At 47.6% G+C, this 14,958-nt stretch overlaps 1 protein-coding gene across 4 annotated transcripts in view; it reads left to right on the top strand.

The window, feature by feature from the left end:
* TUBGCP2 (tubulin gamma complex component 2) overlaps positions 1-14,958 on the top strand; it is a 704,444-nt gene that overhangs the window by 561,622 nt on the left and 127,864 nt on the right. For all 4 annotated transcript variants that reach the window (XM_069611057.1, XM_069611056.1, XM_069611059.1 and 1 more), the window contains one exon: positions 3,020-3,163. In XM_069611057.1, the coding sequence (XP_069467158.1) occupies positions 3,020-3,163 (144 nt within the window). The remainder of the gene's footprint in view (positions 1-3,019; positions 3,164-14,958) is intronic.

Below are 14,958 nucleotides of genomic sequence, written 5' to 3'. Positions count from 1 at the left end.
AAATCAGAAAAAATGTGTCTCTCTATAGGTTTGGTGATTTCCTATGTTGTGTGCTGGAAAATATCCTACCTGAGCCAGTGATTTTAATGCAACAGGTTCCGAGAAGAGATGTGGTGTCCTTCTCTTATGGTGCCCTCTGTGCGCCATGGATTTCTTATTCCTAGCACAGCTTCCCTTGAAGCAAGATGGCTAGAATTGCAGGAGCAGGCGACTTGTAGCATAAAATGAAAAGCTGCAAAGTTCTGATGCTCTACTCGGAACGGCAACAGCTGCTGCGAGGTAGCCGGTAGATAGCTGGTCAATCCACTGGGTGGTCAGGGACACTTCCAAATGCTCAGAAGGCACGTATCTTTGAGAAGGGGTTGAGGCTGGTTGTTCCCACCAGTCCAAGGGTTGAAGCCCAAACAAGGGTGTTCTGAGATCATTTAGAGGAGCATTTCTTCACCGAGCCAATCACTGGAGTCAATGCTGGTCAGCTGCAGGGTTCGTCCTCAGATCGTCAGCGGACTGCTCGTCTTCGTAGAAGTCTTGCCTCCAACGGTGATCTGAGGAATAGTTAAAGGAATTGGCAAAGATTCAGGCTGGGAGCAAGCCCAAGTCCACCAAAAGTAAGGATCTGCACCATTCAAACAGCCTGGTTGTTCTTAGATCCTGGACAACCACTGGTCAACACATCCATCCAACAACAGACTTTCGGGCACCAGAGGATGTGGACCGGGACTTGGCAGTTCCAGCCCCCTCCTCTAACACACACACACACACGCGCGCGCATGCACGCACGCACGCACACATGCACATACACTCCTTCGCCGGGAAGGGGATTTCCATATAAGGCATTTCCTGACCTGAGAAGGCAGGAAGAAGACCAAAGAGCAATATGGCCAAAAGCCAAGCTTAATATCTAGTGGCACAGCAATTTTAGGATGTTAGGCTCCATTAGTAGTCATTTGCAGTAAATGCAAAAGTGCATGAGTAAAATATATATTTTTTTTAATAAAATCTCAACGCTGCCACCAGCTTATTTTAGGCACATCATCAAAGTGAACTAAAAGCTGTTATAAAAAAATGTTATAAGAATACTAACTGCCCTTTATTGGAAGGTCTAGGGCTGGGCAATAGGGAACAAAAGTCATATCTCTATATTTTTGGGCTGAATGGCGATATACGATGTATATCTCAATATTGTTTGTGGGTTAAATGCTCAGTTGTAAGCCGCCAACTACATGTGAGAGGCTGCAAACACCTTTATAAGACATTGATCAAAATACAGTGCAAATACTGGATTCCTCTTCCTGTTTCAGAATACACGCAGCTGTGTAAATATCAAAATGTAAATAAACTGTCATGTATATAATAATGTATATAAATGTATATATCGCAATGTTAACGATATTGTTTCATCCTATATCGATTTTGAAAATAGCCCTAGCAAGGTGATATGTACAATTGTAAAAATACAAGAACTCATAAAGAGAGACATAGGGCCTTATTACGAGGTTGGAGGCAGCCACGGCTGCCTCCAAAATCGTTCCGACTCTGGTCTGGTGGATGGAGCAATTACTGGTCCATTCCGAGGTCGGAGGGACCGGTAATTCCCCATTCACCAGAGCCATTCCCAATTGAGCCCCCATAGGGCTCAATGGGAAGGGTGAAGGTGGCAATAACGGTACCGCAAATTGCGGTACCGTTATTGACCCCGGTATCCCTTGCGGGTTCCGTCCTTAACGCCTGGTAAAACTAGGCTTTAAGGAAGGACCCGCAAAGGGAACTCGTAGGGCGGTAAGGAATTACCGGTGCCCTTACCGGTGCCGGTAATCCCTTACCGCCCACCTCGTAATGAGGCCCATAGTCTCTCAGTACTGACAGTCTTGGGACTACTCAGATCCACACAAGAATGAGCAAAAGGGGCAAGGAAAGGAAAGCAGAAGGCTTTACTGACCACCACAAAACAAGGACAGGGTTAAAAAAACAGGGGTTCCATGGAAATCTATGGAGGGAAAGATGCAATAAGATGAACTTTCCTAACCGTATGCATCACCCAAGGTTATAGTATGAGGTGACCTCTGCTTGTTGTCTGTTATGGTGGGGCTCCCAAGCCTATAACGCTGGGGAAAGACCACAGGGATATCTGTTAATATTGAACCCTTGAGGCATTATTACTAGGAAGAGCTTATCTTGGTGTCAGTGAGCATTCAGAGCTTGAGCTTTATAGCATAGATGAGAACATTGTGTATGTGAATATTTGCTGCTGTAGTATTGGGAAATACTTAGCTTCCTGCCAGCGAGTTTGGTCACTTTGACTCAATTCTTGGGAGAACTCTGCTTGGTGTCAGGGAGTCTTCGATTTATCACTGGGGAGAGCTGTGGCCTGAATGTTTAAACCGTGAAGTTAAATTACTAGTGAATACTATGCTTACTCTCATTGATCGTTGAATTGGGGAGGTTAAAGTTACATCAGATAACTTACTGGTGAGAGCCCGGCTTCTTGTCTGTATTTGATCCATGAAGCAATAACAATGATAATAAGATAAGTTGTTGCTGGTAAGTGGGGGACAGACAGTCCACAGAACTGGTAGACCTTTACTTGATGTAAGCCATTGTTAAATCCATGAGTCTCTAGTAATGGGGAGAGCTCTGTTTGTTGCTGGTACCTCTGGCGAGTAACAGCTTTCTGTTTGCAGGCCATCAGGCCAAAGCAATGAGAAGGACGAGTTAAGGTATAGTGCTGTGGGAATCCTTGCTACTGTAGTGCTCGTGAGATTTCTGTGTCTCAGTGAATTTCACACACATGAGGCCGTAGTACTACAGAGATCTCAGTTTGGTGCTGTCGTCTGGCTCCCATGAAACGGTATCATTGAGTAGACTTCAGCTTTGCAGCCAATGTTTTTTTATACCCTAGACTGTTTAAATAGGAAACACTCAACTTTGTGTTGTATGATTTTGACCGAAATGGTTGTTAATATAGGTAAGCTCCTACCTCATGGGTAGTGATAGTGAATCTGGTCTTCTCCCACAACAGGCTTCTAACATAGATGAGGTTCTGCGACACCATACCAGCTTTCTGGATAACTGCTTAAAAGATTGCATGCTGACGAACCCTGAGCTGCTCAAGATCTTCTCCAAGCTGATGTCTGTCTGTGTTATGTTTACAAATTGTATGCAGGTATGTCCTTTTCGTCTTTGAATTTTGCAGATATGTCATATTGTTAACCTACATCCTAAACACAAACTATAATACATGTACAGTCATAATGTGCCAGTGTTCTGAACAGTATCAATCTGCATGTGTATCTGCCATATCTTCACTATTTGTGTTTTCATTTATTTGAAGAACATGGATGTCAATTGCGAATAGAAATGACTTAAAATTACACATTTACAGATGTCAGAAGCATTCTCATGAAGGTTGCCTGTACAATAGCTTAAAGATGAGAACAAGTAGTGAGCCAATTCATGATGGTGTAAACATTAGGACATATACCAGGAACAAAATGTATATAAGAGAACATGTAACTTACAAAGGCAACATGAATACTAAGGAGGCAGATGCTTCAAACTAAAGCGTTACACTAATAGAATATACAACATTTCTTTATTTTGTGTCACTGGAGGCAGTGGTGGAGTCAGGTAGGGGTAGGATGGAGGAGAGTGCCTGGGGAGCTGCCTCTTTAGCAAATAAGTGAAGTTTAAGATGAGCTTTTAAATCGATCCACAGTTGGGCTGGCTTTGATTGTTATGGGCAGTGGGTTCCAGTGGAGTGGGGTGATTACAGAGAAAGAGCATTAGCGAGAGGAGGCACAGGGAAGGGTATAGGACAGTGAGGTTGAGTGCAGAGGAGATCGGAGGGAATGAGATGGTGAGTAAACAAATACAATCCGACAAGTATTGAGGAGCAAGACTATTGATAGCTTTGTAGAATAGAAGAAGGAACTTGAAAAGAGAGCAGCTGCGCATGGCGTGCCAAACAGCATGTTGTCGGCAGGTAGAAGTGGGGGTCCATACCTAATTACTGGGCTTCAAATTAATTTCTGACCTTAATTTTGGTGATATCCTTTGAATTCCTTTGCTGCAAACCCAATCCCCACATCGATCGGGTCCTTTAAAGATGTCCAGTTTACCTCTGCCTTTTGTCTGGAGAATTGCTTCTTCGACCTAACGCTTCTAGTGAATTCAGGCCTAGCGCTAGCCGCTGTCCCGCATGAGGTGGGGGATATTGAAAGTGTGCTTCCAGCAGGATCTACACTGCCAATCGGAACTTCTTGGACAAAAAGTAGGTGGAGTTCCTCTTGTCCATATACCTTACAATTGGCCAGTCGACCTCGTCGAAGGAGCAGCAATGCCGAATTCAGGATTTCCTCCTTAACCCAGAAAGAGGATGTTGTCTTGCAGGAGTACGTATCAACAGTCCTTCAGTCTGGGTTTGCAAGGTCTTCTAAACACCCAGCAGCCACACCGCTATTTTTTGTATCAAAGAGAGAGGGCCATCTCCTTCCCTGCATGAATTTATGGGCTCCCAGTGATGTAACAATCAAGAACCTTTCCGTTGATATCAGTTCTCTTGAATAAACCCGGATTGGCAGTCATGTTCACAAAACTCCACCTCAGAGGTGCTTACAATCTTGTGTGTGTATATGGGAAGGGGATGAATGGAACGCCCCTGCCACATTCCAGCATTTCATCAATGATACATGTACATCGTTGATGGCGACCTATGACTGCAACAATTCATCACTACCACTGCTGCTACAATTAACCTCAACATTTCAACAATTTTTCCTTTTCTTACTAACTACTCTACAAAAACTCTAATCTCCACTTTGATGCTCAGCAAACTTCACTACTGCTCAAGCCTACTCCTTGTCCTTCCTATCTACTTGTTTCTCCCTCTAGATGAAGTTCTCAATTTGCTATCCGCACTCTATACAACCCACCCAAACCCTTGCCCCTTCTACCTGCCGACAACGTGCTGCTTGTCTCTCCATGCACAACCACTCTCTTTTCAAGTGCCTTCTCCTAGTCGTACTTGTTTGATTGTATCCCAGTTTACTCGCCATCTTGTTCCCTCCGATCAGTCTCTGCACTTAACCTCATTGCCCCATCCCCTCCCTGTGGCTGCTCTCGTTTCCGTTTGCTCCCTGCTCGCCCACTCCATTGGAACCCAATATCCATAACTATCAAAGCCAGCCCAACTGGGGATAATTTCAGTATTAGGCTTAAACTTCACTTACATGCTAAATAGGGAGCTCCACCATCGCCTCCAGTGATGTTTAATAATGTAATTTTGTATGTTAGTTTTTTCTGGGATCATCAGTTTAAGAATTCTTGCTCGAGGTCTGCCATGGATAGGTTAGCATACTGAGCTGCCATTTTAGTACCCGTGACTGTTGAGGTATTTTTTCAGAAGTATCTTCCAAGCAAGCATTGTTTTAAGAGCGCATGAGATCTGTGATGTCCTTGAGTCTGGTGTATATCTTGCGGCTCACTTTTTGCAGGAAATTCTGGTACGCATCTATTCTGTTTTCATGTTGAATGAGGGGTTAAAGTAAGATGGGTTCCAACACAACCAGGAGTTCATTCAGTGGTACACATTCTACCTCTTGAATCTTCTTGAGGAAGTGTTTTGTCCCGTACAAAGTTTTTTGTATCCATCGTGAGAGAAGCATTAGGATGCATTTATTGTGTCCAAATATGGCTTTGTTTAATGTATTTACTTCATATAGTATTGGGCAACCCAGATGAGCTGTTTTTTGTTTGGCCAGTCTGTAGAACACTCGGGGAATGGGGTTGTTTGCTATCTGATGTTTCTCAATACTGCTTGGCATTTACTGAATGATTTGCGCCAGGTTTCTTTTTGTACTCCATTGTGGGGGGCATCAATAAGTCATTGGTAATAATTTGGATCAGAGTTTCTTGTATGCTTCAGATGGATTTGAGTATCCAAAACGGCACTGTATTTGACTGCTGGTTTTATTTGGCATGTTCTTATTGACCTTCCCTGTTGATGGGTCATGAGGTTGGAAGTGGGGGGGCAGAGTAAGGTTCTCTGTAGTTATCTGTTGTTTGTTGAGTGTCGCAGATCTTAAATTTTTCTGAGACAGTAGATATGTTTTGTGTTTTAGGCTACGTCCATATGTAGGTGTCCAATTGGAATAGTCCCATGCATACCCTATCTTCACCCAGTGAAGTGTAAAGTATCTTTTTTTCTATGAGAAAGAGTTTTCCAATGTGTGCATGTTTTTTGTTGCTTGATCCACTCTGACAGCCATCTGATGCAGCATCTGAAAATGTGATGGGTGTTGCAGTCCAATGCCTTTATAGTTACTTACTTCAATCGTGTGAGATTCGTTTACACATGTTTTAAGCTGACCATCATCTTCATGGCACAATTTTGTGTTTACGGTTGTCATGATTTATATTTTTCTGAAGAGAAACAAAAATAGAATAACAATAGGAAATGCTGTATTGTTTCTGTATAAAAGTGTCATATATATCTGAATAAAGACCTCCGTTAGTACTGTAGGTTTGTGGATAGAATGGATCAGTTACTTTGTCACAGTGCATCTATGTGGGTAAGAGAAAGACAGTTGGGTTTGGGTTAGTCAAGTCTTTTTCTTCTACTCATGGGCAATCAATATGTTCATTTGCAGTGCATATGCCGTGGCCTCAGAAGCCCCAGGCACAAAAGGTTGCGCACAACGTGTGTGTGTGTGTGTTTGTGAAATCTGCTTAGATCACATGCTGTACATAGGCCGACATCTAGTGGAAGCTGCAGAGTATTAGTTTGTTTTTCGAAAATAGAAAAGGGACGTCGAACAGGGCTTGCCAGTAATACTATCTCTAGTGTGATGTACCCTTGATTCCTCACGCGTGATGACTCTCGGATTGTTTTTTTCCGCCATACTAGTCGGACGCATGTTGTGGAGTTCCTTCTGCGCTAAGCCATTTATAGTTAATTACCGTTAATACTTCTCCTTTCCCTTCCACCGTATGCCGAAGACGGATGCCGGTGAAGATCGGAGAAATCAGCCGTCGAGGACTGCCACGACTGACTTCAGGCCTTGGAAGGCCTCTGGCCTCGGCCCTATACAGTAGGGAAAGTGGGGGGGGTGGTCATATAGGCTCTCTATTCCCCCTTTCATATACATACTCACCCGCTGCCATTTGGTACCATATGGAGACTACTCCATTCAAATTCTGCCCTAAATGTAATAGGAAGTTTCCCTGGGTGGATAAGCACCTTACATGCAATCTGTGTCTCCCACAAGACCACCCCGAGGCTACCTGTCGAGCTTGCAAGCTCTTCAAACCGAAGACCTTTAAGGACCACTCGACTAAGCGCTGGGCCCACTGCACCAGACAACTAGAGGCCATGGACATAGAAGGGACATTCAGCGATGGCAGCAATGCCGGCTAATCGGACGGCGAGGGTAAAGAGGTGACTTCGGACAACCGTGCGCACGCCCCCGACCCTGAAGAACTGGCTGGCGTCCACGTTGTGGGGACAACACCCGGCGGAAAGAGCGCTACACACCATACCACCACTAAGCACATCAGCCGCGGCCGTGACTCGACACATGTGTCGAGCGATCGGCACCAGACGACACCACAAGAGCGGTCCAATGAATCTTTGTCCTCTGGGCGTTCCCGTTCGCCTCATGACAAGACCCAACCGTCTTCGGTTGATAAAGGTGTCGCCCAATCAACAGTCCCCGAGGCCCGATAGTCGGATGACGATACCGCTCAGCACTCTCAAGAGGCTAGACGGGTTGCGTCTGACCGTACTCCCGAGATTCCACGTCGTCCTTCGAATCCCGCCTCCGAAACTCGACGCGATATCTCGAAACCATCGGAGGCCCATAAAAAAAATCTGCCATGGGGGGAGGGGATAAACAACACAAAAAGATGTCTTCAGGTCCCCATGTTCATAGGGAGAAGCATAAGGCCCCAAAAGAAACAGGGAAAGCTAAAGTTTCGGAACCTACCCCAAAAACAACTCATTCCTCCCACTGCTGAGGATATGGGCACTCATGAGGAACCAGAAACTATTATTCCTAGCTCCAAAGAATGGAGCTCAGCAAACATTGACAGGGTCATGAAAAGGTTAACATTCATGGCTAACTTTTATGAAAAGGACCCTAACTACTTTTGTAGTTACTCTAGCACCCGTCCTACCTCTGCCCGATCTGGGTCCAAGGTAACACCCGAGTCCTCTCAACCCCCTACTAAGAAACTCCGCTCAGATGCCCCGTTTCAGAGCTTGGTCACAGACCCTTTCGTGGTGGAACCTTACCACCCTGATTTGTATTGTGATGAAACACAGCCTCAATTTGTTGATGACCATGCAGGTGACCCTTATTATGGGGATGACGAAGACCAGGAGGAGGAGGATGAAGCTGAAGCCTACAACATTGACTCCCCGGTTGCTAAAGACCCCCCGGTGCATGACTCGCCTGTAGACAACCAGCCCCTCCTCAATGAGGTGCTGGCTAAGGCAGCTGCCCACTTTCGTATCGACACAAAAGGTGGTCAGGAAGACAGGGATTTCGCTGAAGAAATCCTAGGAGACAAGAAAGCCATTACTCTGGCTATTCCTTTGTTAAAATCCATCCAGCGCAGAATTGATCCCACGCTGCAAACCCCAAATCTCACTCGAGCGGTTAATCCGCGGGTCGAGGAATTGTTCCGTGCCGCACCCTCCGATCCCCTGTACATTAGGGGTCAATTAAAGTTGATTCCTTGGTCGTAACAACCACCAGAAAAAGGGCAGGCACCCCGCTTGCTTCCTCAGAAGCACCTCCTGATAAGGAAAGCAAACATCTATAAGGTCTGGGGAGAAAGATTGCCTCCACTGCGGCCTATCGGGCACGAATTGCCAACAGTGCCTCCCTTTTGGCAAGCTACAATTGGCACCAGTGGGAGGAAGTGTCCGCTTTGGTTTCCTCTGCACCCGAACCCTTAAAGAGCCAGTTGGCTCGGCTGGCAGCAGAAGGAATATATGCATCAGGCTGTATGTTAAAAAGGAACTTTGATGCAGTGGATAATGCTCGGAGGTTAATTGCCGAGGGCACTGTCATCAAGCGTCATTCTTGGCTTAGGCAGTCGGGTTTCAAACCTGAAACCCAAGCAACCCTAATTGATATGCCTGTGGAGCTGAATGTACTATTCGGCAAGGCAGTGGAGGAAGCTTTAAAAACGGCAAAGGATCAGTACAAGACCCTCAAATCTCTTGGCCAACTCCCCAATAAACCCTCTGGACAGAGGGGTAACAACAATTTTCGGCACTTTCGGGGCCAAAGTTCCCAAAGGGGTTCAAATTATCAAAACCAGGGAACCGCATGGGGTAACAACCATTCCCAATCCTCACAGGGCTACCCCAGAGGGCAGTGCAGGGGTCACACTAGGGGTAGATGCAGCCCCGCCAGAGGTGGTAGGCCACCCAACATGCTTCATAAGAAATATGGGAAATTTTCATACCAGCCCATTGTAAATTTCTATAAAGCCAAAGTAATTCCTGCCCTAATCCATGGAGCCGAGGTAATGTTTGGATTCCCTTACCTTTTATGGTCAACATGTTTTGGAAGAGGATCCTTCAAGAGCCCCAAAGCACACCAAACGCATGTATAAAATATGAATTGGGTCTTCTTTCAATTAATGCGAGAGTACTATGGAATACCCGATCTACTTACAGGAAGATCATTGAAAAAGAAAGTGTACCGCAATGTGAAATACTGAGACCAGATAAAACAAATAATCCAAATTAAGTTTTCGAGATCTGGAAAAAGAACTGTGAAAACATTCTGGTACAACTGGCAACGATAAAAGAGATGTTGGAAAAAAATCCAAATGCAGTAAAGAAAAAACTATGGGAGACAGACTTGATCGATACTGTGGATCGGCATGCAAAACATTTGTGCATGATGGATTATGTATGTGAAAGTAAGGTGCTAAATGAGATACCCAAGTACTTAAAAAAATTTCATTGTCCAAGGAGAAGACAAATTTTCCTAAAATTAAGGTTGAATCTATTCCATACGTCTGAGATTAAAAATATGAGAAAAAGGAAGGGTGTGACAATGGAAACTAGCTGTCGATTTTGCAACAGCGAAACAGAGACATTAAAACACCTACTAATCTCATGCCCAAAACGGAAAGCCATGAGAACCAAATATTTGGGAACGGAACTATCAAAATTCTCCACTTATAGTGTGGAGGATTGGTGGAAAAAAATGCAAGATAGAGATGATGGAAAACTGACGTTTGCACTAACGTTTTTTTTTTGAGGAACTGGACTCATTATTGAAAGAGGTTGAGGGTTACATTCTGTGGAGGAATTAAATGTTTGTTTTAAAAAAGTTTGTAATAAACTGATTTAAATCATTTTTTTTTAAAAATAACTTCTTGTTCATTTTATTTATTTATGTATTATTAATCCAGGGCGCTTTACAGTTAACAACAAGAAACACATCAAACATGGAACAGTAGAAGCAAAACAGTATACATGAATCAAGTCTTATAATCGGCATTTAGAACAATTTGTAAGAAGAGAGGAGAGGGGAGGTAAGGAGAAAAGAGAAGGAGAGAAAAAGTGAGTGAAGTGAGTGATAAAAGAGGCGATCATAGGAGAGACAGGAAAGATAAAGATAAGGAGGACAGGGAGAGGTAATGGAGGGAGGGAGGGAATGGAAAGAGGGGAAGGTATCAGGGAGGGGAGTGAAGAAGTTCTTTTAATGAGGAACAGAAGGAGGAATAGGTGGGGGATGAGCAGATAGAGAGAGGTAGGGAATTCCAGTGTAAGGGTGCAAGGAGCTGAAAGGAGCGGAAACGAGAATGTAACGCTCACCTGATTCCCGTAGAGGCGCCGGTCTTGACTGGGCGTATACCGTATCTTCAAAGGTGATGTGTAACACATGGCTGGCTCTTTGGGCTGGACCTCTGTGCACTGTATGTCTGACTCGAAGGGTAAGATGTCTGCAGATAGAAAATATGGGATTAATGAACTGGGTTATTGAATGTCTCTCTCTTCTTCCCTTTCTCTTCTCCTGTAGAACCCCAAAGGTTAACGCTCTCACCTTAGGTAAGTGAACGCCGTGCTCTCCATCTGCCTCGGGGCAGGGTGCTGTAACCAGTTTCTTCACTGGATAAGGGGAGCAGGCCTCTTGACTTCAGAGGACTGCTGTCCGTCGTTTACTGCACGAACGGCAAGTTTCGAGTAATTCTAATGTCTTTAAAAGTCTTTAGTAATGATGTCTCTTGTTTTGCAGGGTTCCGGCGATGGCGGATGACGGGCTGAAGTGAGTTGAAGATGGAGCCCGTGTGATGAATAGAAGCGCCTGGAAGCACGTAAGTAAGCGCTTGTTGCCTGCTTCACGATGCGCTCTAACTGTCTTTTTATTTTGCAGGTACAAGTTCGGAGTGGCTGCAGGGTGCCGGAATACCCACTGGGTTAGATGTGGAAAGGAGTAATGGCACGTGAGTATTAAAGTTCCCCAATGTCTTTAAACGCACCTTGTTTTGTCTTTCAGATGCGGAATGCAGCGCGAGGAGTTGGTGACAGCCGATGGACCAGGTAAGTGAAGCGCTGTCACTGAAGACCGTAATGCTAACCTGTTCTTTCTTGTCTTTCTAGGTGTTGCTGAAGACTGGATTCAGGATGGTAAGCCTTTTTCCTTAGGCCCAGGATCAGATGCAGAAGACACGATGAGCGTTCTGCTGCAGAGGATGCAGAATAATGCAAAGCAAGATTCATCCATCGGGTGTGGTTTAAATATCCTCCTGTAGTGCTTAGGTGTCTCCTTCCACAGCCACGCCTAGGTAAGAAAAGAGTTCCTGCTTTCCAGAAGAGTTCCAGTGTTCTGAACCTAGGGAGTGGCTCCTGCCCCACCCAACAGGAAAAGTCGTTCCAAACAGAAGAGGATCAGAGGCTCAACTGGCAGGCAAGTAAGCAGCATGGTCTGCTGCAGGTAAGTCCACCCAAGCATTATGAGCCTGGCGCTTCCAGCGCTGGGACTGGGCATATTTATGAGCCTGGTGCCACTGGCGCCAGGACTGGGTCATAAAGGTCCCAATTGGGACTGGTTGGCACTCGGAACCTGGGTTATGGATCTGCTTCCAAGGGAGTTGGGAAAACCCTGACCTTTTGGAAGCAGAGATCATGACAGAGAAGAGGCACATGGTGGTGGGGGTGACAGAAAGTAAGAAGAGATCAGCAGAACGAAGGGAGCGAGGGGGGTGTAGAATGAGAGGAGAAAAGGGGGGGCGCTGTTGAGCAGCCGAAGAAAATGGCTGCCTAGCTGGTGAGCTCCGTCCTGGCCCACCAGAATCGGTTGGATATCGGCGCTAATCCCTACTTCTGCCTGATGAAACTGCCACACTCCCACTCCCTGCTTCTTTTTGATCGAGTGGCTGAAATTTGGGAACAAATCGGGGGTGGATACTAGCACAACGGACGATCAAGTCCTCAGGCGCCGTGCGGCCTCATCGTGGACTTGTGTGCGGCCGCCCGCGGCCCAGCTACACCCCTATCCCGGGTGCTTCCCGGGCTGCCCTTGGACGCTGGGACCTGCGGGCCCTCCGGTGCTGCTCCGTTGCCGGGAGAGGTCGGCCTATGGATCCCGTGTTGCTGCCCCGGGGTGCGGGCTTGGACACCGGCATTGCCGTAGCGCCCTGCCTGCAGCATCTATGCGGCGGAGCTGGTGGCTGCCGGGACTGTACGGGGATCGATCAGCTTACTCTACGGCTGGCCGGGCTGAAGCCCCCATCGCCCGTGCACTACTGCGGCCCCCCTGTCTCGTGAAGCGGGGGCCGCGTACACAGCACTGAGCCCCTGGCGGGGACTTAGCTTCTGGTGCTGCTCGCCTGCGACCCGAACCTGGCCACGGCGCCTGGACGGCCGGCCCGGTGGCGGCGAGGGCGGTCGCTTGGCTGCTGATCGTGCAGGCTGAGCTGGAGCCCCCTTGTGCCCGTGCACGACAGCGGCCCCCGGATCTGCGGAGTGAGAGCTACTGGACCTGTGCTGCGCCTCTGGATACGGCGCCGACGGGGCCGCTGTTGTCGCCCACATACTACTGATACTGATTGCGTGGGGCGGGCGACCCCCCGCGGCCCTCCTCAGCTGTGGACTTCAACCGGGCGGCTGGCGTGGCCCAGCGGTCGGCACCGGACCGTGGACCCTCGGCTGCTCCCACCACCTGTTCTCTACCGTTGTATTGACCCCGGACTGGGCCTGATTAGTGGGGCAGGGTCGGCCCCCTGGAAGAGCGATTCCATGCGAGAGCACACAGAATTAGCTGCTCTGGAAGCTACAAGGTGGGTGCCTTGAACTGTCTGCTGCTCCCTCCTTCAGCCTCCACAGGCTCATGCTCACACACCATCCTAAACCTCAGCCAAGGCGTTCTGAGAGGGCTCGCCCTACCTTCTCCCAGCTCTGCCCTCCTACGAGGCCTCTGCCACCCAAGGTCCCCTTCCCGAGTACAGGGGCCCCCCATCAACCCCTTGGGGTAACATGGGTCCAGGCAGATATCACCCATGCAACTCCACATAACCACGACCTGGTATCGGTCGGCAACACCATCACTGCTCCTACGATGGGCGACTGGAGGCTGAGTCCTCCACCCAACAACGTTCATAGCTGCATGCAGCGACACTTCCCTACCCTGTGGGGGTCCCATCTGGCTTCTCACCGGCTCTAAGACCTGTGTACCTGGGCACAATCCAAAGAAACGCTCTCCATAAAAAGCTGTGGGCCCTCTCCATCTGGTCTCCCCCCGGCTCGCCTAGGCCTTGTTGGGCTTATCATCGCTGCCTTGCTATACGCTGCCGCCCTCAGCCCGTGCACTCATAGCACATCGCAGCCACCGCCCTACTACCACCTTCCCTTTTAGAGGACATACCGGGACCAATAGCGACCCTAACTGATCAGGCAGTATCCTTCACAGTTGCGATGGCTGACAAGGCACGATCGAACATTAAAGTCGGCACCATGGACAGGTTCACCAAGACGGTGCCAAGAGCGGAGCAGGCATCGACTTCTGAAACACAGGAGAGGGAGGAAGACCTACCTGTCCCCCTACAATCGGATCTATCCGCAATGATGTAATCTATGGCTAAGAACTTTGATGCTTTCCATGAAAAGCTGGACGACATAAACGCAAATGTTGCCTCACTGAAGGCGAAAATCGACCAACATGGGACCAAGATTACTGAGACAGAGCAGAGAAGAAGCACCAATGAAGACAACGTTCACACGCTTCAAAACACAGTTGCTGATCTTGTCCGAGATATGAAGCAGGTCAAAGCTAAGTGCGACGACCTTGAATCGAGGTCCCGAAGAAATAACATTCACATAGTAGGGGTACCTGAATCCGCGTTGAAGGGTCGCATGGAACTGGCAGTGGAACAACTCATCAGAGACCTCCTTGGGAACCCGGACCTCTCCCCCTTCTTTACAGTGGAAAGCCAATAATAGCCAAACTACTGAGTTATAAAGACAGAGACCATATACTCCGTTTGGCCAGAGAGAGGGGGGAGTTGAGGCTGGACTTTCAGATCATCAGGATATTCCCGGATTTCTCTGTGGGCGTCCAGGCGGAGAGGAGACAATTTGGTGGGGTGAAGAAACTGTTGAGGGAAAGAAACATTGAGTATGCGATGCTGTTCCCTGCTCACCTGAAATTCACCTTTCGCAGCAAACTCTACTTTTTCACAGTCCCGGACGAGGCTGTCAAGTTCATTGAATCGCAGATCCCACTGGCAGCTCCCCCCAAGGAGCGAATAGACAATGACTGATCCCAGGGCTCGGGTATCCCCCAGTGGGGGCCCACAAGGCATGGTGCTTTACCTTCAGCCTCCTCCTTGGGCTAAGACCTCCCCCTAGTGGTCCTGCAGCAGCCTCGCTTGGCCCGCTATCACCGTGGTATGTATGCAACCCCTCGTTGGGGAAGCAATCTGAGTTCATTTGAA

The sequence above is a fragment of the Ambystoma mexicanum genome, chromosome 8, assembly GCF_040938575.1.
Source record: "Ambystoma mexicanum isolate Mex_15411 chromosome 8, UKY_AmexF1_1, whole genome shotgun sequence".
NCBI lineage: Eukaryota > Metazoa > Chordata > Amphibia > Caudata > Ambystomatidae > Ambystoma > Ambystoma mexicanum.
This window is presented reverse-complemented; position numbering and strand designations above follow the sequence as displayed.